The sequence below is a fragment of the Sander lucioperca genome, chromosome 1 (assembly GCF_008315115.2).
Source record: "Sander lucioperca isolate FBNREF2018 chromosome 1, SLUC_FBN_1.2, whole genome shotgun sequence".
Lineage (NCBI taxonomy): Eukaryota > Metazoa > Chordata > Actinopteri > Perciformes > Percidae > Sander > Sander lucioperca.
In genome coordinates this window covers 38,112,338-38,137,706 of record NC_050173.1, presented here as the reverse complement: position 1 = coordinate 38,137,706, position 25,369 = coordinate 38,112,338, and the positions used below count along the sequence as shown (strand labels likewise).

Below are 25,369 nucleotides of genomic sequence, written 5' to 3'. Positions count from 1 at the left end.
ATGCACTTAACCATTCTTCAGTTTTAACTAGCTGTTGCAAATGATTGTAAGTAAGTAAGCTTAATAAGCTCATAATTGCGTAGCCTATAAGAAATAAGCGTCTAGTTTCGTGTATGTCAGGATAATACACAGCACTCGCATTAAAAGTACGAGTCCCTATAGAAATATTAACAGTGACACCATAGATTATAAATAGCAATACCATAAACAGGGACACCGTCACTTGAATGAGTACCACAGGTATTAACTAGCCTGTAGGTTGATGTACTCCACTGGCTTAATATAGAGGGTGGTATTTAATGAACTGAAATGCATCCAGATTCATGCTGTTACTTTCACTGTCTTATTATAGTCTGTTTAAAAAAAAAACTATTAAAATCTAACTTCCATTATCTGTAGGTGCTATGAGTCTTTCCTTTTTATTGTCTCAAGCTGTCTGTCTTATAATTAATTTTCTTGGATCATGGGCTTCTCTATAGGAGGTATAATATGAGAAAAATGACAGTAAACAAATCCAATCCAATTACTCTTACACAAACACAAAAAATGGATACTAATTAAAAACTGAAAATAATTCCCATTTAATTAGCAGATTTGCAGGTTTTGTGGATGCGGGGGGTATTTGGGGTGCTTGGCTGATTGCTTTTTAGTATTTTTGACAAGGACCATATTGCTATTTTCTTTTATTATCTAGTAGTCCTATTTTACTTTTTACTATATGTGAGCTCCTCTGTTGCTTTAAGGACTTAATGTTAAAATATAATTGCTGGTTTGGTTGTACTGTGCTTCATGCCCTCCATAAGGAATGTAGAATTTGTTTCAGTTGTGGTCGTCTGCTGCTTCTCAAGTACACTTTAATAAAAAATTGACTTTGATGTTGTAGGCTTTTGCCAGAATATAGGGGTAGTTGACGTTACCTCTCTCCGTTCTCCTACCCCCCTCTCTCTCTGTGACTCATGTGGGTGTTGGGCTGAAATAGTTTGGTGTAGTTTTACATTCCTTATATAGTCTCTGAGGAGTGAGGAGAGGCTATGGCCTGCCTGTGTCACAGACAGTGTCGGGGGTAGGTTTTGCCAACAGAAAGAATCTGCTTGCACTAGCTTACTGACTCTCTAGCTTTCTCTCAGGTTTGGGCTATTGGTCAGCCCTTAAGGACCAGGTAGGTTTGCATGGTGGCATCTTGGGAAACTAGCTGTGGGTCACGAAGAGCAATGACATCTGGTAGGGTTGAGTAGGAGGAGCAAGAGGTGTGTTACGGGTGCAGGTACAGTGGTACAGCCGTAATGCGCAAGTGATATGTAACCAGACGTCTCAAGTTGCCTTTGGTTCCTAAAATTACCTGGTTATTTGGTGACTTGCCATTCTATGTCACTAATTAGTTTTGGTGAAGTTGTTTCACATTGTTTTCATGGTTTCACATCTGTACAAATTATGTAAAATATTCAAAAATGTCAAGGCAAGTTTGTACAGTAAATTGTGGGCAAATGGGCCAATGTTTCATTGTAGTTCACTTTAAATGGTTGAGTTATTTATACAATACAATGAGTTGGCTGTATTCACACTGAAAGAAGGAAGATAACTGTTGAATGTTGCTTCGGTTCTTATTGTCCAGTAGATCGTTGATGCTACTCATTTGCATTATAGTATACTTTACTTATCATTCTGAATTGGGCCCCTATATGAATGCTCACCTGAGATTATGACGCAAGAGATATCAACCTGTATGTTAATAATGTAGGGATGTTGTGTCCCAGCAACAGATCTGGTATTTTATCGTCTTGTAAACTATGTTAAAGTTAAATTGATTATTATAACATGCTTATTCTTAAAACAGAACTTTCCCAAGATGTAACAGTATACTCCTGAAAGAAAACAACTTCAGTGTCAGTTTCTCTGTGGAATGTGTGAAACAAATGCAGGCAACCAGCAGCTAAGCTGCTTGGATAAAGCAGAAAAGGACATTTTCCAGACTTTCTGGCTAATTAAGACACTGTTTCCTCCTTTCTCTTTTCAAGGCTATGAACGTATACTCTGTAACCCTCAGCGGCCCAGCGCCTTGGGGCTTCAGGCTGCAGGGTGGCAAGGACTTCAGCATGCCCCTCACCGTGTCAAGGGTAAGAAACTGTTTGTTATTGGAGTAAGCTTTTGTACTTCTCTGCATTTGTGAACATTGATGTCTTTGCACTCTACTTGAGGATTTGCATGAAGGATCATCATTTTTGTTCCTCCAAGCTTCTATATAAAAGCCTGTTTACAAGTTTCTGTCAATGTTCAGTAGTCTTGGTATCTACGTAGTCTCGCGTAACCAGACCTAGGTCTAGTCCACACAGCACTCTGGGATGGGAGAAAAATGTGCTCTGGTTTGTTGGCTTTTCTTTAAACCAATCAAAATCATCTTGGGTGGCGCTAAGCTAATAACTGGGGTTAATAACGCTAATAACGGGGCCTCTGCAAAATAGCCTCCGAAAGGAACTTGTTTTGGTGGAACATGTGCTCGTTCTAAAGTTGTTTTTGTCGTGCAACAGAAACCTCCGATTGGACAGATAGTCAGTCTAGCTGTCTGGATTTACCCTGCAGAGATCTGAGGAGCAATCCCCTAAATTAATTGTCGCCGATATAGACTAGTCTCCACATAATGATCATGACAATGCATGTGCATCATCTTTTGTTAGGCTTGCATAATAAAGGATTTTGTCTGTAGGCTGTGGTGCTCATTTTCATATCACTCACATTTATATGGTGTGTTTTATATATTCCAACTCTTATTCAGTCGGTCTCAACACGCAGCACCTTTTGGATTAATAGTAATAATTGCTCACAAGGACATGCTGATTGTTTCACAGTGCTTTGTACTCTCCATGTTAGGCCACTACCGCTTTACTGAATGAATTGTATAAACTACTGTAGCTATTAAAGAGAGCAGCAACCACTTTCCAGGCCTTATAAGTGCACTGCTGCTTTGCCTAACAAACACACAGACTCACACACGCATGCGCACACAAAATCATTTCAACATTGCTGCCAGCTATTGCGCACACAGATCTGACGTTCTATTATGCACTCATTCCCCACTGACGTTGTTATATTGCTACCTTAGAGGCTGGGGTGATATATAAATGTGAGACTGATTTACATTTATTACATCATCAATTATGTATATTTGCAGTTTACCATTTTAGAGGGGTTCATTATTAGCTAATAGGTAATTATATACAGGTCAGTCCTCACAAGGTTACCCCACATAGTCTTTCAAACACTATGGGTTCTTTGCCAGAAAGAAAGTTATAACATTAAAATGAAAAGCTGCAAATGAATGATGCAATATTTTATTTTGCTTTGATGAGCATGGTCTAAAGAAGAGTCTACTGTGTGTTGTTATAGCATCACATTGAGGTGTGTTTAGAGTTGATGTAATCCTGTGTAAAGGGCAGCAGTTATCACCAGCCTTGTCAGTACATGTTTTGTATCTGCTCTGCTCTCTGGCAGCATCGCAGTCAGAAACACAATGTTCCTCCTTGGATTCATGGCAAGAAACATTTTCTTCTACCCATAAAAGAACAAACAGATGTGTATATAAAAAAAACATTCAATGAATGGCCCAAAAAAACAAAAGAGGGATTTTTGGGGAGATATAAGAGTTGACTTAGAGGAATTTCAGTCTAGAATTGGCAAGGCGTGTGGCCGAGTTAGCTCAGTGGGTAGTGCAGGCGCACATACACTGAGAGGCTTATGCCTCGACGCAGAGGTCCAGGGTTCAAATCCGACCTATGACAATTTCCTGCATGTCTTCCCCCTCTCTCTCTCTCCCCTTTCTCACCTAGTTGTCCTATCAAATAAAGGCAGAAAAGCCCAAAAAATGATCTTAAAAAAAATTGGCAAGGTGTGTACTTGTAGGGTGAATGTCAGCGGGTGTGTCAGCAGTTGTCGATGAATTATCTTGACTAATCCGCCAGTGCAGGAGGCCAGTTTTTCTGCAATCCAGATACATTACAGATGCTGTTTATTTTCTTTGCTGACGAAAAGTATGGCTTACATTTCTCTGTGTGGCAAAGCCTTCCCCCGCCAGTCTGTCCATACATTTTGCTAGACCAAGGTTTGTCTAAGCAGCCCCCCCGTACTGCTAAGATTGGAGCCTTGACGACTGGTCAGTGGCTAATATCTGTGTGGCTCGTTCCAGCAGTCCACCAGGCCTCAGGGTACAGGAGTTATAAAGATGTGACAGGTTTTCTCTCGTTACTTCTCATTCTGTTGGCTCTCCTTGCGTTTCTCATAAAACACTGGACAGTGAATCACACCATCGCAGAGGATGAAAACGGCCCAACCAGGGGATGTAAACCTCAAAGAAATACAGTATCCCTTAGTAACAGGAAGAAAAGTCAGGCCTGCACTCACTTGGCTTACATTGCATGAATTTAATGGGTGGTCTTTCTTTACTGGTTTGCAGCGGATGAGATAAGAATCTCAACCTAGACAGTCGGTTAAAAGCGATTACACAATAAGAACATGTGGAGTGATGGGACAAAAGGCTCATTAAAACTCTGTAAGGAAAAGAGATTACAAGTGATAATTCCTGAAAGAGCAATGTGTTGAAGTGTTTTTGTACAGATTAAATGACCGTTAGTGTTGAGACTGAATTTATTTAGAGCTGGTGCTTATTTAGTTAATTTGAGTTGGTCTTAATGTAGATTGTCACATCATCAATAACTTCATCTTTAATCATTTTGCCTGTTTTTGTTGTACTGCAAATGGTGATTCAGATCATCTTTGTATTGATTTGCAAAGTTGTGTGTGTCTGTGTGTCTGTGTGTGTTGGTATATAGGTTTCCACGCTCTATGAACACTCTTGTTTCCTTCCTTCCTCCTCTGTCTGCGAGCCTGGAAAGCTATGCTTTCTCAGCATTCCTGGGATTTTTCTCATATCCACCCTGTCGCTGCCAACAGACAATCCTCTTGTCTCCTTTCTGTCTCTAATATGTCTTCCACACTCCCTTTTCTCTTGCATATGATGGACTCCCCCAATCTCACTGGAATACTTTTCCAGTGAGATCAGAGGAAAGGAGCCCATGCCAAGACAAACTGTTAAGTCACCGTGAAAGAAAAAAATAACTTTTTGACCGTAGAATAATGTATATATACACCCATTTATCAGCTGAAAAAATATGTACATAACTTTTATTTGATTTTTTTTTAATATTAATATCCAACTTTTTGTTTTCTTAGCCTTGTGTTAGCAGATGTATAAACGTCTAACCAGTGAAATCTGAACAGAGTGCTCTTGACCCTTCACCATGCCATTAAGGGAAATAAAAATAATGAGAAAGCAACGCCTTTCTCTGGAAGTATGACTGAAAAGCTATTATATCCCTTTCTAACTGACACAGTCATACTAGACACAGCCGTGTGTGTGTCAGTAAACCCTCCTCCCAGCTTGGAATGAACATGGGTTGGATGCTGCTTAGCAGAGCTGCAACTAACGATTATTTTCATTGTTGATTAATCTGTAGATTATATTCTCGATTAACCGATTAGTTGATTGGTCTATAAAATGTCAGAAAGTGGTGAAAAATGTTGATTGTTTTCCAAAGCCCAGCATGACGTCCTCAAATGTCTTATTTTGTGCACAACTCAAAGATATTCAGTTTACTGCCAAAGAGGAGTGAAGAAACCAGAAAATATTCACATTTAAGAAGCTGGATTTAGAGATTTTTTTCCGTGTTTTTTTTAATAAAAAAAAAAAAGACTCAAACCAATTAATTGATTATTGAAATAGTTGGCTTAGTTAGTTAATGTAATAGTTGACAACTAATTGATTTAATCAATTAAAAATGTCCAGTACGCCTCCATCGCACGAGCATCTCCTCCTATGAGAGCTGAAAATACAGGCAGAAAACGGAGGCAGAAAACGGAGACAGTCCGTTGAGTTGTTGTGAGTTTGATCCTGCCACCAGAAACAGCCGACTGTGTCTTTACCCTTTTCTAAACAACCTTAGTTTGTGCCAACTTTTTTTCTTGAATTTCTCTAGACTTGCGTGACCTTGAAGTCTGAGGTATACTTAGGTGAAATTACATCTCTCTCCGCATGTCTGCCCCAACATCCTGTTTCAAAAGGAAAGGCATACAAATTTAGGAAGCAAGATGTCGTCGTAACACATTGGCGTTTCAATTGAGTCTACCCCATTCTGGGCCAGCCGTACAACTCCTCTGAGGAGTGTCTCCATATATCTGTCCCAGATCTCGTGCCATCGTGATTCCATAAAGATTATGATACCATAGCCAAGCTTCCTGAGCACCATCTGGATTCTATCGACAGACACATGCCACAACACTGAAATCAAATGTTCGGAGGAAATTGCAGATGATGTCAAGTCAATAAGCGAGTGAGGAGATTTGTAAACGTCTCTCCACCACAGCAGGATGTGTCATCAAGTCTTATATTCCTGTTTCTCTGCGTGTGTCTCCGTCTGGCTCGTAGACCATCTGTTGCTTTATCACTTTTATACTCTTAAACACTCCCCCTTCCTCATACACACACAAACTCGGAGAAAAGAGGCCTTGTTAGAGGGGTGAATTATTAATTCAGTACTTAACTGATAGATTGCCCGCAGGGGGGCATTTATGTGTGGCTAGTTGGATGTGAATGTCTTATGTTGTGATCAGAGCAGCAGTGTTTTAAGGTGAGTTAGTGCTAGGTGTTCCACTGCAGTCGTTTCAGGGGGACCGCATACTTGCAGGTTTGGTTTTCCATTTCTCAGAGGGATATTTATGGCTTTGCATCAGCTGTGCTGTGTGAGTGATGTAAGGACAGACTGTCTTTCGACCCCCATATAGCCATGGAAAGAATAAAAGTGAGCTGGTGCAGAGTTACATGGCCAGTATATCTATGGCTGTAGATAAACTTTAGTGCATTATTAGTTCAACCAAAAACAAGAGTAGCCAACCCCCGGAGCAAGTATGAGGCCTTGGCTCACCTGTAGAGTCAGTCAAGGGGAGCACTTCAAAGGTGAATTCAAGACGTTGCATTTTGAAAGTTTGGCTCATGCTGTGAAATTTGATAGCATACCAAAGCAGCTCTGCTGCTGTGCTCTGCCAAAAAACCTTGAAACACGCCACTAACTGTTAGGCTAACCCTGTGGTCGTGAAGACCTTCACTTGCACAAACGTCATCCCTATAGTGTGACATGAGCTACAACAATATGTGCACAAAATAATTTATGACTGGATGAGACTGCTTCTCGTTTGTTTCTTGTGTCCGAATCAATCAAATGGCCAAATCAAAAAGCCATCTTTGTGGTTTCACTGCTACGTTATGTTATGCTACATCATGACTGCTCCATCGTTAGATTCCTGGTTGCTGTCACGGACAGTGCAGTGTGTTGCCTTCAGGGACATGTTTTCCGCTGTCCTTGGTCGTATTGACAAACTGCTGGGGGGGGTATAGGGTTTCCGTCCGCCCCCTACCATCCAAAGGTCTGAGCACAGCAACTTATAACTGCAGCCTTCTCAAGTGAGGGAGCAGCTGCACTCTGAACCTGAGCCAGGAGCGCAGGTGTCTGTGTCCATCAGAAACTCAGCTCACACAACTACACATGCACGTACATATGCAATCTGTATCACTTCATATATTCTCTTCTTTTTTCCTCTTTATCTCACCTTTACATGTAGAGGTCAGCTATATAGGGAAAATCGTTGGTCTACTTTGGTAAAAAAAAATCATAGTGTAGTAGAGTACATTCAGATAGAAAAACCTACATAACGTGTCTGTAGGGTGTTGGGCCACCAGTTTCAGTGCTTCTCTAAGTCTCTGAAACTCTACTTCTTCATTTTCATTTTCATCAAACCATTCAGTGACCCCTTGTGCTCTGTATAAAACATTTGCATTCCCTTTTATCTCACATTCCTCATTTATTCATAGTTTACCTGTCTATTTCCCATGTTGTCTTATTAAAAATAGAATAACTTCGGCTCATTCCACAGACACAAAGTCCCACCCCACTTCAGAGTTGACTCGCAATAACTTTCATTGCTCAATTAAATTCTCATAAAAAAAAAAAAAAAATTATTCTTTCTGAAAAGATGATACATGGTGATGGGGTTTTCTGTTCATTTTTTTATGTTACTGAGGTATCTATTACTGCACTGGCTAGTAACAGTTGAACACCTCTTTATTTCAACAGAGATTGATTACGATTGATAAACAACTACAGCCCGCTTGAAGCATTGACCGTGCTTCTGTGACTAAGCCGGCATTCACACTGCCTGCGTTGGCCGTCAGACGGTGCGGCGAAAACACAGGTCTGACCATTCATTTTGAATGGGGGTAGTGCGTTAAGAATGCAGTGCTGAGGGCTGTAGGGGGGAGCCGGGAAAAAAAAGCAGCGGCGTGCGGCGAAAAAGTTGAAACCGACTTAAAGATGCAGTAGGTAAGCCTTATAAAACTAACTTTCTGTCATATTTGCTGACACTGACCCTATGTTCCAGTAGAACTACATGAAGCAGGTCATTTAAAAAAGAATCCAGCTCTCCTGGCACCACCTACAGCCTGTAGCGAGATTTGCAAAAATCCACAGCTCCCTGTTCAGATGGACCAATCATGGCCAGGGGGGGGTGTCTAACTGCATGTCAATCACTGCTCACGCACACGCGTGGGGGGAGAGGCTTAGGAGACCGTTTGGGCTTTAGCAGAAAGGGGGGAGGGACTGAGAAGTTGTCGATGTTCAAATTCTTTGGCTAAGTCCTGGATCTTCACAATCCTACCTACAGCACCTTTAACTTTTGGAGAAACGCAACCCGGCGTCACGCTGCGGTGGCCGTGTCATGTTACCGGCGATCAGACTATTTGAGGCGGTGTGAGAGTTCCGTACAATAAACAGGAACCATCACTGCCTCTATCGCTGCCACAAGAAAGTTTGAAAACACTATGAGGGTAAAAAATGAAACCCAAGTGCTTAACTGCCCAGGAGTTTGCCTAACAGCTGACTGTTTTCCTGTAACAACAAAGCACAGTCCCGCCATTTTCTTTCTCTCTTTCTCCGTGAAATGAAGCTGCCTTCAAGTGCAGTCGGAAATGTCAAGATCTATAAACGATCTGATGAAAAACAGTAATTGTGAAATATGAAGTCTACTTGTGCTACATTTGGGGGTTAAAGGACACAACAGGAGGTCACACAAATGGGCCATTTCAGTGACACTCCCACCGCCACACAACCATGCGACAAATTTCCGGATCCCCTTTTGCTGGTGTGAATGGGCCGTAAGGCTCATGGGATGTGTTGTTGTTGTTAAATGCTTGTTTTATTTAGGTAAAAATGACAAGGTGCTCAAGTGTTACAATCCAGTGGTAATGAAAATGATTCTGATTGTTCATCATGCTGATGATTCTCTCTGTAGTGAACCTCAGTGGCATGTGCAGGCTGTGTCCCTTTTCAGAATATGTCACTTATGTCCATGTTATAGTTGTTGTTCTCCAGTGTACACTGTTAAAGCTCTTTTAAGTTCTTCCTAAACTAGAGGCATTATTTCTTTCTTAACCTCTCTAATTGCTTCTGGTGAGTGCAAATCAAAGGCAATTAAAGTGATGTTTGAACTTGACTGTTAAAGAAGTGTAGCTTGGATTGCCCCTAAGGAATGCATTTCTTCCTATTTTTAGTTTTGCTGTGTTTTGATTCAAGGCAGGCTTTAACTTTGTTGTCTTGTGGGGTGGGGAGTTGTATCTCAGCCTGAGCTGTCATCCGTTTACAGAGCATTTTACCTCCCTGCTCACAAGTCAGGTCAAGTGTTTATGTTTAATGTGCAGAATCAAAGCGGCAAGAGTGATATCTTAGCTGAACATGGCAGAAATCTATTGATTGAACTGCTGAGTCCTCTGAGCTTTTTGATGAGCTACCATTTGCGGGGATCCGTGACATCAGAGTAATCCTAATAGTTTTTTTTGCCAGTAATCCTGGCACCCCGCTCACTTATCTGATGCTGAACACTTTGTACTCCAGTTATCTGAGACTTTGGCACGTCTTAAGTTTCATTAAGCTGCATGGGCAAGCTGACTAAGCCCTTACTTAACACAATTTGGCATCTCTGCTCTGTATATTAGACTACACTTTCTGCCATGTCCTCTAGAACCACTGTGTACATGTAGAAAACCATTACTACCTATATAGACAAAGTTCTTCCTGTTTGTAACAAGACTCCAGCCCTCCGCTCTGACTCAATACGTCAGCAGTGACAGCCTGTGGATGATGTCATTGTTTTGTCAGTGACTAACCTGTCTAGATGGGCTGTTCCAGTAAATTATGTTCTTTGTAACATATGGTCCCTGACAGCAGCTTTCAAGAGATCCTTTCATGCTCACATCTGTAGCAAATCATATGCTGATGACTGATGACATCATGATGACCTATAATGCCTGTTCCCGATAGTGTTGAGTGAAATCTCTCGACTGGCTTGTCAGACCCAGACACACAGACTCCCTGAGTTGATTATTAAGTGTCGTTGACCGACATTGCTACAAAGTCAACTGAGCATGACTTTTTATGTTGAGATGTCCTGCATTTTGCTTTGAACTGCTGATATGTATGAGATAATGGTAGGTAGTTTAGTCCCACAGTGACATTTGAAGTACTTTTCAAAAAAAAAAATTGTTTTTGAGACATGACCTGTCGACTAGGATAACAAAAAGAAATAGTGAGATGGAGGCAAAGTGTTAAACATGTACTTTATGCTTTGAGATGTTGTGATTATTCCATACCATCCTTGAAAGAACAAGATACAAGATGAATACAAATACTGAAGAATTGTTAAGTTCATAACATGTATGTAGTTGGCCAATTAAAGGATCAGTATCTCTGTGATTTTATGGTCACTATTATTGGTGCACTTCTGCCCCTGGAGCTGCCTGTTGAGACATGTTTTCATCCACATCCATCCGTCATCTCCTGTGAAAACCCTGTCCACATGTACCTCTAACTTCTCTCTGCTTTCTGTCCCCTGGGTTTTTCTTCTTTCCAGCTGACCCCGGCCGGGAAGGCAGCTCAGGCTGGCGTCGGGGTGGGAGACTGGGTGGTGTCCATCAGTGGTACCAATGCAGAAGACATGACCCATGTGGAGGCACAAAACAAGATCAGAGCAGCAACAGACTCCCTCACCCTCACTCTCAGCAAGTAAGTCATCAGGCAACGCATGATGTAACAAAACACTACATGATCACTCACCCCTATGTTCTATCTTGGTCAAACACAGCAGCACAACACCACACAAAAACGCACATCCCCCTTCATTCCTTGGAGAGATAAATACTCTAATGTCCTTTAAATTTGACTCACTATGACAGATGGTTGCAAAACACACTGGTATTAAATGTATCCTCACACACATTCCATCATTTTGTTTTCCCCCAAGGCTTAGTTTTAGGGTTAGACTTGGAAATCCTCTCAAAAAAGTAATTATTTCTGCTGTTGAGGTTATATTTTCAATCCTGTTTGTCTCTTTGTCCATTACTGTAGCTAGCAGGATATTTCAAAAACTGCTGAACAGATTTCAGCGGATTTTGATGAAAAGTTAGTCCATGAGAGAAAAAAAAAAAGAACTAACTTGGTTTTGGTACAGATAGCACTTCCATATGGTCATTTATAAAGCACTTTATGCTTTTGCTCATTAATCCTGAACTGTGAGGTTAGAAGAAAAATGATTTTCCTGGAGTCTTGGTGCAACCCGTATCTTTTCAAATTTCAACTGCTTTTTTATGACCCCTTCTACAAATTGTATCCAATCTTCACAGAATTGGTAGCGTGCAAAGCATGTTTAGGTTATATATATTTAGGTTTTGATATTTGTCCCATGTTGTTTTCTTTTCTACAAAAAAATGAGTTTCGAGGGGTGGCACTAGTGTTGCCAATTTCAGTTTCACGACCATTTTTATACTGTTACTCTACTTCTCCATAACTCAGCAATATCATCAATCAATATATTTGGATGTTAATTCAAGGTTAAAAACCTCAACATTATTATTTAATTAAAATAACAAGAGAACACATGCTCTCTGAATTGTTTCTGTCTCAGTATTCCAGTAATATTCTGTCCTTATGCAGGACTGCATAACCCCCAACCAGGCAGCACTCCTACCTGGTCACACAACTCATGCTAGACATTTCTGACTGATAATGTATTTCTGTTGAGTACAAGCCAAATGTTTCATCGGAAGCTTAATTATAAGAAAAAGATCCCCCCCCCCCAAAAAAAAAAGCTGGAACGTAACCATTCAAGAGTCTAAAGCTCTCAGAAAATGAGAAGGTCCTGACTTGTTAAATAATAAAGATGAGCCTTGCTGCTGTCATGGGACTACTTATGATTATCCAAAATCAAAAAGTAAAGAGGTTGTGATCCGAGCTGTAACTCCACTATTTTCACATCTAGTTCATTTTGTTTCCTGCCAAGAGACCCGGCTATTAAGTTCTGACCGATCTTCTTTGTTCACTTATGTTGAGAGTCAAAACAGCCGTAGCCACAGGTCGTTTCTATGACTTTCCAGATGTAAACGGCCAGAACATAAGCTAATAATTTCAGACTTAGAGATCATGGTATACATACATATGCCTGGCTCCTCTCACATTCATATAACGTAGATGTCTCTGCACAGATAACTAAATCCAGTGGGCCTACCGAACTGACCATTGACTTCAATATTGAGACGTAATGTGTTCTGCTAAATCCCAAAATGAAGTAAAGCAAAGAGTAAGCTAGTTTATAATTTAGTTTGAATAGAATAGCCTGAGAGTAGTAGGAGAGAGAATAATGGAAGAAAGATGAGTGAGAAGAGAGGGAGATATGGTTGGACGTACAGAGATGATTAAACTTGGGGGGATCAAAGGCAGATTTTTGAGGTGGGGAGTAAGATGCCAAGGCTTTGTAGAGTGTTACCACTGCTATCTTGTAATATTTAGTTTACTAAATATTTCAGCAGGTTATTATTATGCCCAGAGATGAAGAAAGTTACTGTATCTGGTAGAGCTATTCTAAAAGGCCATGCTCTTTGCAATCAAAGAGCTGCAATTCCTGTTTTCCATGCTGCCAACGAGACACATTGCTGACGTTGCATGTATTTTTTTTTTTTCCCGCAGAAAGAGGTCACGCAATACACTTCGACCTACTAAATGCCTTAAAAGGAGTGTAGAGTGAGCGGTAGAGTCATGGCTGGGTGGGGTTTTTCAGAGTGGAAAAGGAAAGGAGAATAAGGAAAGAGAATCGTGTTGGCCTTTGTGGTGAGGAAATAAGAATCAAGAGAAGTGACGTCATGCTCTCCGCAGACGTAACAACTCAAACTTGGGCTATGATGATTTAATGACACCTTGTTAAGACATAGCCCATAAACATAGTTTGAACCTGGGATGAGATGATTCTATGAGGTAAAGCTTCATAGAATCCTTGCTGTGTCTGGCAGGTATGCTTTGCCAAAACCTGAAAATGAATTATGTAAACACATACACTGGTACTTCTGCTATTTCACATGTGTATATGATTTGTGTGTTCTCATAACACATCATTACACTGAAGGTTTGCTGTAGTTTTTTCTCTGAAAGGTTAAAGATGTTTTTTTTCTTGTAAGGATTTCTCTTGGGAAGGAAGATGAAACTGGGGTTTGGATACGTCTTAAGGGGTATTATTACATACCAAAGCCAACTGTGGCTTTGTGTTTGGAATATTGTTTAAAACAGAACGTTAATGACAGAAAATATGAATACTGTGTATTTTAAAACAAATGTATTTAATAAAACATCGGTTTTCTTCTTTTACCTTTAGCTCACAGTCAGTGGTGTAATGTTTTGATAGGCCTATAATACACCAGCATGTTAACATCAGCTAAACTTTACTTCATTCTGTGGTTTGCCTCCTTTTATTTCTCATCTCCATGTCCAACTATTGTAAATATTTCACATTCATCCACTCTTGTTTTCTTTTACCCATGACTCCCTTCCCATGAGTCTCCTCTCTTCATCTCACCCTCTCCTATTGTTATTTTATTGTAAGACAAGCAAATGTTTTCCTGAAATACTTCTCAGAGAAGAGCTATTGTCAGTTTTATTTATTCGTATCTTGGCTGCCATCCACAGTTTCTTTTATGTCAAGAAAGGAGGACAGCTGCACAGTGATGAGATATGGTTTTTTGGTTTAGGTTCTCATTTTGTTCAACACCAATGATCATTTGGTGTCTTTTTTTTATGAGGAAAGTTTAGGCTGTATCCAGAGCCTTTTATAGGTAGTGGAATCCAAAAAATAAGATAGATAGATAATGTAGCAGCTAGAGGGACACACTAGGTCCGTATTTCAATGTTCCCTGTCTGCAGGGATTGGCCTGGAGAGGGTTGTGGTTTGAGTCTGTCAGTGATGTGTGCAAAGTTGATTACAGTATCATGGTAGATTTTTTTTGTGGGGAAATTTCTGACTTTATCTAACATCAGCTGGAAAGCCTAGCATGCATCAGTTAAGCTAAGTGACCGATGACACGAGGCAGGAAATGATCTCATAGTGTGCATATTCAGTTTCAGCACAAGTCAAACTAACTTATTCCATGGAACAATGATCTAATGATCTCCACATTTGCGGCTCTCATACACATTCCCTATATGTCTGATCTAAGTGTGACCCATCAAATTATGGGCTAAGGCGAGTTGAAGCACTATGAATGTCACGTTGATTTGTCTTCCCTGAAGTGTGACACGCACGGACGTGTCAGTATGCCTGCCCTTCGTTCCTCTCTCTGTATCTATACAGCCCTGTTGTCATCCTGTCTTTAACATTGCTCTATCACTGGTTGAGCAGGCAATGATATGAGCGGTTATTCATTTCTCATTGTTACAGGAAGCGCTGTCCATTGTTCTGTGTGTATGACTGTAGCCTGAAACAATAAGGGTGACTGCAGGGCTGGTTCCTTCTTGCTTGACCCTGTTGTAGATTTGTGTTGCATGCAAACATTGAGCAGGGGGATGGTAGTAGTTTTATGTTTAGTTATTTTAGGAGCCAGCAGCAATGTAAAGCTGGGTGCCTTCATGTCTAATGTGTACAGATATTCTAATGAACCGTCTGCTGTGTGGCTCCAGTCAGCAAAGACACCGCAGTAATGTGAATCCTGGGATTAGAGTTAAGAAGTGTACTACACTGTCGCATTTGCAGTATTCTTAACTGGCTGGGTGAATCTGCAGACAGTCCAAGATTTTGGTGTTTATAAATGGGAAAACATCAGCTTTTACAACCTGGTTCTTTTCTCCCATCATTTCTATGGCTTGTATCATCTTTGCTGATTTAGGTTAATTGTTGAGAAATGGGTGTAAGGGGACTTTGCTTGAGACAGCTTTGCAGTGGAGTCCATTTGGCATTACAAACAATGCAATATGAGCAAAGTAGTCCAGTTGAACACAATTATCTAAACCACATGTTAAGATATGAAAACAAAAGTGAAGCATCCTGAATCCAACAGTATTTTGCAGGGCTATGTCTTGGTTCAGTCGCACATATGTGCTAATGTAGTTTTATGATGCACTGGATAATTATAATGGGCATTTTGAGTGCATTCTCTTTTATTCTGGCATCTGTGAGTGATTTTAGATAAGTGGGTTAAACTGGGCCTGTTTAACACCCGTCTGATCACTTGTTTGCATACCTCTTGTAAAACGGTCTCAAGCTGAGTTCCTGCAATTCCCTATTCAAGCAATAAAGCTTGTATTTATAATGTTGTCTTAACTAATGGGAAGCATGGCAAAAACTACAAGAAAAGGACCCATTTTGTTAACAAAATATTGTTCCACTAAGACTAAGTTATAATTGAAGTCACTTCTGTAAGCCACTTAAAATGTTAGGTGTGATTCCAGCTATTAGTCTTTGTGCAATATGAGGTTTATAATTGTATACGTGTAACCAGACTCATTTATTATAGATTTTGTCATTGTAATTTACATTTATTAGAATGTGTAAGACAAGCAAAACATCCTTGTGTAGTAAAAGTGTTGGAGTATTAGTTGTCATAAGTGTTTTTTCAGCTTGAATAATATACTTGTATATTGTCCAGTTTATATAAAATAAAACAGTATTTTGGAAGGAAATTCAACGTGAAGACGGCGTCTCAAACACAACTTTTCTTTTGACTGAAACATTGCTGACTTTTGTGATTTGAAAATTACAGTGTTTAGTATTGTATCTTAAATGTGTGGCGGTGATTTTATTTGAAATGTTAAATGGACTGCATTTGTAGAGCGCCTTTCTACCTTACGACAAAGCGCTTTACAATTTGCCTCTCATTCACCCATTCACACACACATTCATACACTAATACTTGCCCCTGTCTCTTCCTTTCACAGAGCTTTCAATGCAGGTGGAGACCAGAAGGTAAGACTATATTTGTCTGAAACATTGAGCATACCTCTGTATGAACAATTGGATGCTTTGGCATGGTCTGCTACTGGACTATTACATTTGGAACTTCCTTTAATCATTGCTCACAATTGGCTTCAACAGTGTGTTCTGTCACTTTGTGTTTAAATTCAACTGATTCACTCGAGTCACCTGTCGAGCTCTCACAGAGTCCATGCACTGTGCATTAGCAAGGCATCAGTGAGTCGCTAAACAAGTTGTTTGCTGGATGGAGTGTTGTGGTTTATTTCGTGATGCCTTGCACAATCCCTGAAGCCAGAGTAATACTGATGCATTTAATTTCACTGTCAAACCTCTTGACAGCTACTTGACTGAATACTGTGTGAACAGTACAATGGTGTCATGAACTGCTTTGTGCTGCACCTCGTTTTTAGTAAAGCAGCATTAACATAATACCTTTTCACAAAGTAAATGTTCCATTTTAGTAGGTGTTCTTTTGTAGTCAATGCATAATGACCAGGGAGAAATCTCATTAGTGAGACATGTCAGTCAAACATGACAGTTTCTCAATGTGAGCATTTTGCTTATACCAGCAGTAGCAGATTACTTTAGCCAGTCCGTGGCAGACTGCCAACACAAATAAAATGGCTGTGCTCACACCATTTAAGCACTTCTTCCATGCACAGAGAAAAGCCTGCAGGCTTTGACAGAGCTTCTCCTGAAGCCCGGAGTAATCATTTGCACACAAAAAAAAAAAAATATTGGGCTGCGTTGGAAGCTTGCTTAACATAAAGCTTGGGATTGTGCAATAGCAGAAGGAACTTTCAGTGTGTGTCAAAAATGTCTAACCGCATGTTGTGTGCTGTGCTGCACTGTCTCCCTCTCCCACACCCCCATAGGACTCGTTTTCTCCGGCTTCTGTTCAGCCAAAGTACTCCTTTGCCCCCAGCACAACCATTAACAAGATGGCGAGGCCATTTACAGCAGGTGGTAGTGCCAACTCAGGACCTGCTATTAAACCTGTGGCCTACTCCCCTAAACTTAACACCCAGAGCTCACAGGGCCGTGCCAGTATGCAGCAGCCACAGAATGGGTAGGTGGATTAAGAAACACTATTCCCTTTGGAACCACAATGTGACTAATGTGGTTTAATGGTTCTGATGTCTCATTATTCTGGTTTTACACTAAAGAGAAAACGACTCCTTCAGGATTTCCAAACCGCAGTATGTTAAGAATTGACTTCAGTGTATTGTCAACATTGTGTGACAGATTTTAGGAAACCTTCCATAAAGGATAAACGAACGTAAGAAAATGAATGCTGACTCACTGCTGAGATATACTTAATTACTCCACTGTCTGCCAACAATGTAACAAACAAGATAGCAGGCATATGAGAACGTTTGTATAAACTTAGACTCTGGCCATAGATTAATTTTGGGTTAAAGGAGGAGGTTGTCAAACCTTTTTGTCAAAAGGACCCAAATGATCTTGTTGGCCTTTATCATACAGATCAAAGCAAACACTTTGTTAGCAGCATAGCAAGGGATATTTAGCTGACGTATGCAATTCAAGCTGGCTTCCTCCAGCTATTAGACCTAAACAGTGGAATTTATTGAATGATAACGGTTTTACAGAGATTAGTGAAGGATGTGTCAATAATCAGTCACAGTTTTAAGTTTATTTTCTCTGGTTGTGTTTTTGGCAACTGTAGGAAGTTAGGATTTATTTTTGTAGATGTATATTTTTCCATCTTACCTCTTTGTTCCAATCATCCTCACAATGTGTGTGTGTGTGTGTGTGTGTGTGTGTGTGTGTGTGTGTGTGTGTGTGTGTGTGTGTGACAAATGCTTAAAAGTAAGACATTTTGAGCTTTGAGCAATGTATATTTTCTTGCAAAACAACTCAATTTTCAAACTGATTTGCTGTTTATTTATATATATATATATATATATATATATATATATATATATATATATATATATATATATATATATATATATATATATATATACACACACACACACATATTTATTTATTAAAAAATATGAATACATTTTTGGAATTCTATAAATTGATTTTGAATCGGTAGAGAGAGAATCTCGATTTGAATGTGATCGATTTTTTTGCACACCCCTAGAGGAAAGTCTAACAACATAAACATATCTTGATCCTCAGGTTTTTATTGCAATGCATTGTGGGGGTCTCTATCTCCAGGTTGGGAACCACTGCTCTACTACAATCCATGCAACTATTTCCTCGTAATATACTTACATAGAATAATTGTCAGAATCCTCCAGTTTTTATTTGAACTTTTTTTTTTTTTTTTTTTTTTTAGTTTCAGTTTTTACAAGGATTCCAGGAATGGATCAAAACATATTTTAAATGATCCAGAAAGTGGCAGTGTGGCATGAAATGATGTAGGATAGGCCAGTCTGGTTCCTGTAATTTGGGTCATGGTAGTGGTTGCCTGGTCTGACAGCAGCCATTGGTGAGATGTGGCCTGTTGCTGTATTAAGCCTCACTCATAAAAAAAAAAAAAAAAAGAAGCTTTTACTGCCCTGGTTCTGGATTATTTAAGCAGCCATACTTGTTTACTCTTGAGAGGCCTCATCATGGTTGTGAGGTTTCTTTGCACATGGCTGAAACCCATTCCTCCGGCCATTTTTGGGAAGAATAGAGCCTAATTATAACTGTCAGCTCACTTTTGATGAAAACATTGTTGGATCTCTCTGGACAGTAAACCGTTCAATGCAAGCAGCATATGTCTAATGTGCCTAGGCCTGTTGGATTGAAACATTTTTTGTGTGATGTTGTTTGTACAGACTTTCTCTGACATCATGATGCGTCAATGCTGTGGCATTTATTGTTGTTGACGGGGTTTCAGAGCGCAAGAAAGTGTTTACTAGCTGCGGTGGCACAAGGAATCAGGTTAAGTTTTTTTTTTTTGGCAAATGCTACAGCCATTTACATAATCGTAAAGCATTTGTGCACATGGGTGAGCGGAGCGTTGGGCAAAGGGTTTGTGCCAAATTGACTGAGTCATTTCGGGACAGGGGGACAATAGATGATTTGACAGAGAAACAATGCTGTCTTTCTCACAGAGCTTGTTGATAATAGCGGCATGTCTCGTGACACCTCTTGCATGATTTTTGCATTCTGCAGCACTTTTGTGTTTTGTTGTGTACAATCTCTCTGCCATATATTGACATGTTCTGGTGTTCCTTCTGTTAAACACAAGGCTGAACTCTGCCCTCTTTCTCTCATTTTCTGTTTTCCTCTTTTCTCTTAACGCCGCAGATGGAAACTCTTGAGAAGTTAGTATATCTCTTTTTTTGTCTTAACAGTCCAGACAAAATGTTTGTTTGTTTGCCTTTTTTAAATTGTCATTCACACTCAATAATTCCCATCCTTTATTACAGTGGTTCCCAACCTTGTGACCTCTTTTCATGTGCCTGCAACCCCTCACTGGTTGCATATGTTTACTGGTTGTGAGCAATTGTTATTTAAAAATAAATACAAATTATAACAATAATTTTATATTTGAATAACTTAAAATGATCAAATAATTTACAAGAAAAAAAAGCCATAGATTAGAGGAAAGTAGGGGTGCACGATTCAGAAAATGTCACGATTCGATATCGATTTTTAGGCTCAAGATTCAATTCAAAATCGATTTTCAATTCAAAAACGATTCTCGATTTAAAAAAAAACAAACAAAAAAAAACAAAAACGATTCACAGTGTGTAAATGTAGTTACTTTTCCCATGGGATTGCAGTAGACATACAATTTAAAAAATAAATAAAATATATATTTAAATATTTATTTATTTATTAAAAGATATGAATACATTTTTGGAATTCTATGAATCGATTTTGAATCGGTAGAGCTTGAATCTCGATTTGAATGTGAATCGATTTTTTTGCACACCCCTAGAGGAAAGTCTAACAACATAAACATATCTTGATCCTCAGGTTTATATTGCAATGCATTGTGGGGGTCTCTATCTCCAGGTTGGGAACCACTGCTCTACTACAATCCATGCAACTATTTCCTCGTAATTCACCAGTTAAACGGAATCATTTACCATCTCACTGTTTATCTTGGACAGTTTTTTTTGTATTTGCAGTCAGGACAAAACTAGAAACATAATGTCTAAAAGCTTTTACTATTTATTAATTTTCCCTCTATCATCTGTCTCTCCTCTATTAACTTAATACAATCTGTCTTTATGTGGTCTTTGGTCTATTCTACAGGGGTGAAGCAACTTACTTTGATGATGTGTACCAAGAGTCCAAGTAAGGGCCAGCTGTTTGTAGGCTGGTTTGTCAGCTTATTAGGTTAATGTGGCCAGGCTAGATGAGAGAAGAGCTAAAACTCTGGGGTAAATTCACAGATACAGTTTACAGAAGAGAGATGCAACAGACAAAGCCAGTTCATTAGTAACATTCATCTTCATCCTCTTTCTTTTTGATAAATGCATGCTGCAGTTGACCTGCAACCCTGTTAAAGCAATATGTTGGAAATGAAAAGCAATTTTTTTGTGCTGCTTCTTGAGTTGTCGATCCAAATAAAAGCTTTAATATGTAGTAAAACATTCCACAAACTAGGCCAGGCACTGCCAAGGTTTCTCCCATTGATTCTAATAATGAGAGTTTTAAATTCGAGCTCTAATGTGGTAATGTCCATTTATGAGCCTCTACAGTGTGCCCGTGAGAAATCTAAGTAATGGATGTCCATTAGCCCGCTTATTGTGTGACCGTGATGCTGAGCATTAGGTATTGCATGATCTGTTCAGGATGTCCTCGATTTTAAGGTCACCTGATTAGCTGGGTTGGTGTGAGTGGGTAGTCCCTAGATGGGATTGTGTTAACTGTGCCTGCTGCTGCTGGGTGTGTGTGTGTGTGTGTAGGCACGGCCTCAGGATGGACAACCTGCCCTATTTTATCCCCAACGACCGCAGCAAGAAGAGGCTGATCCAGGACACTGAAGACTGGCAGCCCCGCACCGGCACCACCCAGTCCCGCTCCTTCCGCATCCTGGCCCAGCTCACAGGCACCGACTTCAGTAAGTCGGGGACCAGGTCTGGCATACTCGGGAGTGCGACAACAGAGAGGGATGGGTTAGGGGTGGGCTTCTCTGGTAGTCACGATGAGGTGTAGGTGCTGGCCTGTGACTGAACAGTTGATCTGCTGTGATCCAATCATAGTGACTATCGGTGCGAGTGACAGCAGAGTAAGTGACACAGGAAAGGTGGATAACGGTTGTGTTTATTATTTCGGCTGTGGAGAGGGGCCTCAACTGTCAGGTCACTGCTGTCTTCAATGACAGTGATTTCTTTTAATGACTGTAACTAGTCTGACAAACAGATCTACATGTTTATTACAACAGAGGGCTGTGTAGGAACGGCAACATTTAATGTATACTATTACTTACTGTTTTTGGGTTGCCACAGGATCAGCTGTTTGACTATTTGTCTATGACAAGCACCTTCTTTATCAGTAAGGCATGCTAATGTGTGTCTCTCCTGGATCTCTCAGTGCAGGACCCAGATGATGAAATCATGAAGAGGTCCAGGTAAAAGCTTGAGCATCATTGATTTGAATACATGTCGTCCTCCTCGGTCACAAGTGTTTGTGTGTTTGTGTGTGGAAGCTTCAGTTTGGCAATTATTTTAGAAATCTCAACTTTTAAACCTTCCTTTAGTTTTTTAGTTGTTATTGGAATTTCGCTGCTTTAAATACTGGCATGTGTGGTGTGGTTTGTACAGCCTTTGTGTTATTTGAACATTCATCTTATCTGTAACATGGCATATTTTTTCTTTTTTTTTTTTTCTTTTTTTTAAGGACTTCAACATTGGGCAAAATTGCTTCTTGGCTTTCTAGCTGTGAGATAGATGGGAAGATGCATACCATCTTCATGTCTGTACTCCAGCTAATAGGCCAGCCGCCGGTTAGCTTAACTTAGCATAATGACTGGAAACGGGGGAAACTGCTAACCTCTCTCTGTCCAAAAGTCTGTCCACCAATGGACTATTTCTCAGCAGAGCACATTAACTCCCTGGAGTCTCCGTCATCATCGAGAGATTTCCAGGCAACCAGCAGAGACTCTGCGGACTGTGCCCCGCTAAGAAATTGCCCTTGAAACCACAATGTGTTATTTTCACACTTTGGTTTTTGTATGGTAAAATAAGTGAGCTTAAGATGTGCTGGTAGGTGGGTGTTGTTACCTCCCGACAGAGCCAGGCAAGCTGTTTCCAGTCTTTGTACTAAGCTAAGCAACTGGCTGTTGGCTGTAGCTTCATATTTAACAAACCGATATGATTTTCTCCTCTAACTCTTGGCAAGAAAGTGTATAAGCATATCTCCCAAACTGTGAAACTATTCCTTCACTTTCATTTGCCTTCCAGACCTTTTTGATATCCTTATTTTGTCTTTGGGGTTTCACCTGTTTCATTTTTCTGCTACTGTTTCACCTTTTGTGTGTGTACTCCACTTTCTGCTCTCTCCTGCTCTTTCTTTCTTTCTTTCTTTATTTATTTATTCTCTCCCCTACAATCTATTTCCTTCCTGTCTATCTCTGTTTCATATCTCTGTTGCTTGCGATCAGGGAAAAGTTCCTCACTGAGATTCAGAGCCCCCGCTATGCCCGTCTGAGGGATTGGCACCACGACAGGTCTGCTCGTGCCCTCAATATCAAATCCTGAGCGGCATCCTAGACGCCATGGGATGCAGAGCCTGCTAGCGATAGCCACACCGCAACGACTACGTGACAAAGACGACGAAGATAGCCGACCGTCCAATGGCAGTTAACAAATTCCTCTTTCAGATACAGATGGGGGTGAAATAGAAGTTTGGGAGAGAAAAAAAGAAAAGTAAACCAAAAATTGAAGAAACAAAGCCTAGATGACAAAGCCCAAAGTTGAACCTTGCATACTGAGCCTAAGTGTAAGATCTCCCTCTGAATCTCTGACTTGATGATTGTTGACATCACTGTGGACCACTGTGTCTGTGGCCCTGTTTTCCATTTTACACTGCGTTACTTGGAGTTAAGCGGTGGGAAGGTGGGAAGGGGGGTCTCAGCAGTGGGAAGCGCCTTTCTGTTTGTTATTCTTCTTTGATTGTGAAGTTCAGACCCTCCTTTGATCTCTGTCTGTCTCTCTCTATCACTCTATCTCTGTCTGTTTCCATTTATTGAGTTCTTCATCCTTTTAGAGTTTTCATTTGTGATCCCCCCCCCTCATCTCGTAGGCTTCTCCAACCATTAAGAAAGAAAAGGAAGATGAATCTGTACTTTTTTGTTTTTTTCTGCTGTCATCAAAAATATAAAACATCTGAAAAAAAGCAGCTCTTGCTTCTCTGTCCTTTCTTCTGTGCTTATTTTCTTCGTGTTTATTAACTATTTAAGGATAAATCTCTTGATATTCAACTATTCCTTCTCTTCTCTTTCTTTAGCTGAGTCGCAACACTTTCTATAGTGTACTGAACAAAAAGGATTATGTAGAAGCAATGGGTTTTTTCTTAGAATGTATGCAGATCTGAATTAATGGGGTGTCTTCTCAAAGATCAGGGTTCAAGGTTTACTTTTCTTGCCTCAGAGAGAAAACCGTTGTGCAGTCAAGCATAAGAACAACAAATGGGTACACACACACATGAAGCAATACAAAATCATAAAATGCAGAGGTGCACAGTGAGGACTTGCAGCCTTTAGTCTTGGATTAGAGAGTATTTAAAACCTCATAAAAAGACCAACATTATCATATTTAGAGTTCAGCAGAGTAATTGCTGCAGTAGAGTAGTGTTTGACTGTGATTTATTGTGCTTTTTATGATTATCGATTTGTTTTAATGTACAAACGTATTTATTTATTTTGCCTGTGAAGCACTTTGTGACTCCGTCTGTAATAGGTGCTATATAAATACACTTTACTTACTCACTAGACTGGCCTTTTTATAGGAGAGAAAAGCTCTAAGGGAAAGTTGCACACTAGACTTTTATGTAAAATAACTTCATCAATACCAGCATATTGTTAGTTAGGCACCATGTATCACATTTAGATGTATAAAAAAATGACAACTGAAAACAATTAAAAACGTATGTTGTCTGTAGGCAAGGTACAAAATGTACTTTTGCCTTTAGGTGGCCAGCAGAAAACTGTGGGATGGTTGAGGTGATGCTGCCTAATGGGTTGTGATAACAACGTGAATGAGAAGTGCTCTGCCTTGCATACTGTGGTTTAAAGAAATAATGAATTTAATAGCAGCAGGAAACTAGATAGTTGATGCTATTTTAAAGAAACAAGTAAGTCACATAAAACAAATGGAAATGGGTATTTTTTTCACATACAGAAAACTGAAAATGGAAATTAGGTTAAGGCTATAATTTTTTCATTGGTAAATAAATGATACTTGGCAGTATTACAGTCTGTGCCAATAAGTGTATCCACACAGCAAGCAGACGCTCATCTCACACTTAATGTCAAATCTGTCACGTTAGCAGGAGTCAGCCACCAAAACCATGTGGAGACATTCCAACAGTCACCGGACAGTGGCAAACAAAGAATGTGTGTAATAGTTAAAGTGAAAAATATTACTTTCAACATGGCACAACAACTATAGCCTCTATACATTAATTGCAACATTGTAGTTTTCTTGACATTATGCCTAATAAGGAACAAGAGATGACAGAAAGAGCTTGTTTGCCTGTAGAAAAGCAGCCTGTAGAAAAGCAGTGCCTTCTGCCCTCTCAGACATGTGCCACCATTGTTTCACATTTTGTCAGTTGTCACATCCAGGTTCTTGCAGAGCTGCATCACTTTTACCTCCACGCTGTGGAGGGTGACATGTGTCAGTGGCTTCTTGCTCACTCTAAATCAAAAACCTGCTCGTTTCCCTGTCGGATGTTGAGCTGCCAACAAACTCCTACTTTCCTCATTGCTCAAGTTGATGCATCCCACAGGAGAGGAAGCTAAAAATATAATGGGAATATTGGGGTGTCTGTCCAAAACTCTAATGTGCGT

The 25,369-nt window shown here is 40.0% G+C and overlaps 1 protein-coding gene across 3 annotated transcripts in view; it reads left to right on the top strand.

Moving 5' to 3' along the window:
- Positions 1-25,369, top strand: part of pdlim7 (PDZ and LIM domain 7) — a 33,823-nt gene that overhangs the window by 488 nt on the left and 7,966 nt on the right. For 2 of the 3 annotated variants that reach the window (XM_031319333.2, XM_031319331.2), the window contains exons 2-5: positions 2,016-2,114; positions 11,002-11,153; positions 16,341-16,368; positions 17,253-17,446. In XM_031319333.2, the coding sequence (XP_031175193.1) occupies positions 2,016-2,114; positions 11,002-11,153; positions 16,341-16,368; positions 17,253-17,446 (473 nt within the window). Of the gene's footprint in view, positions 1-941; positions 1,160-2,015; positions 2,115-11,001; positions 11,154-16,340; positions 16,369-17,252; positions 17,447-25,369 lie in introns of those variants that run through there. The other variant, XM_031319334.2, reaches the window with a different exon arrangement.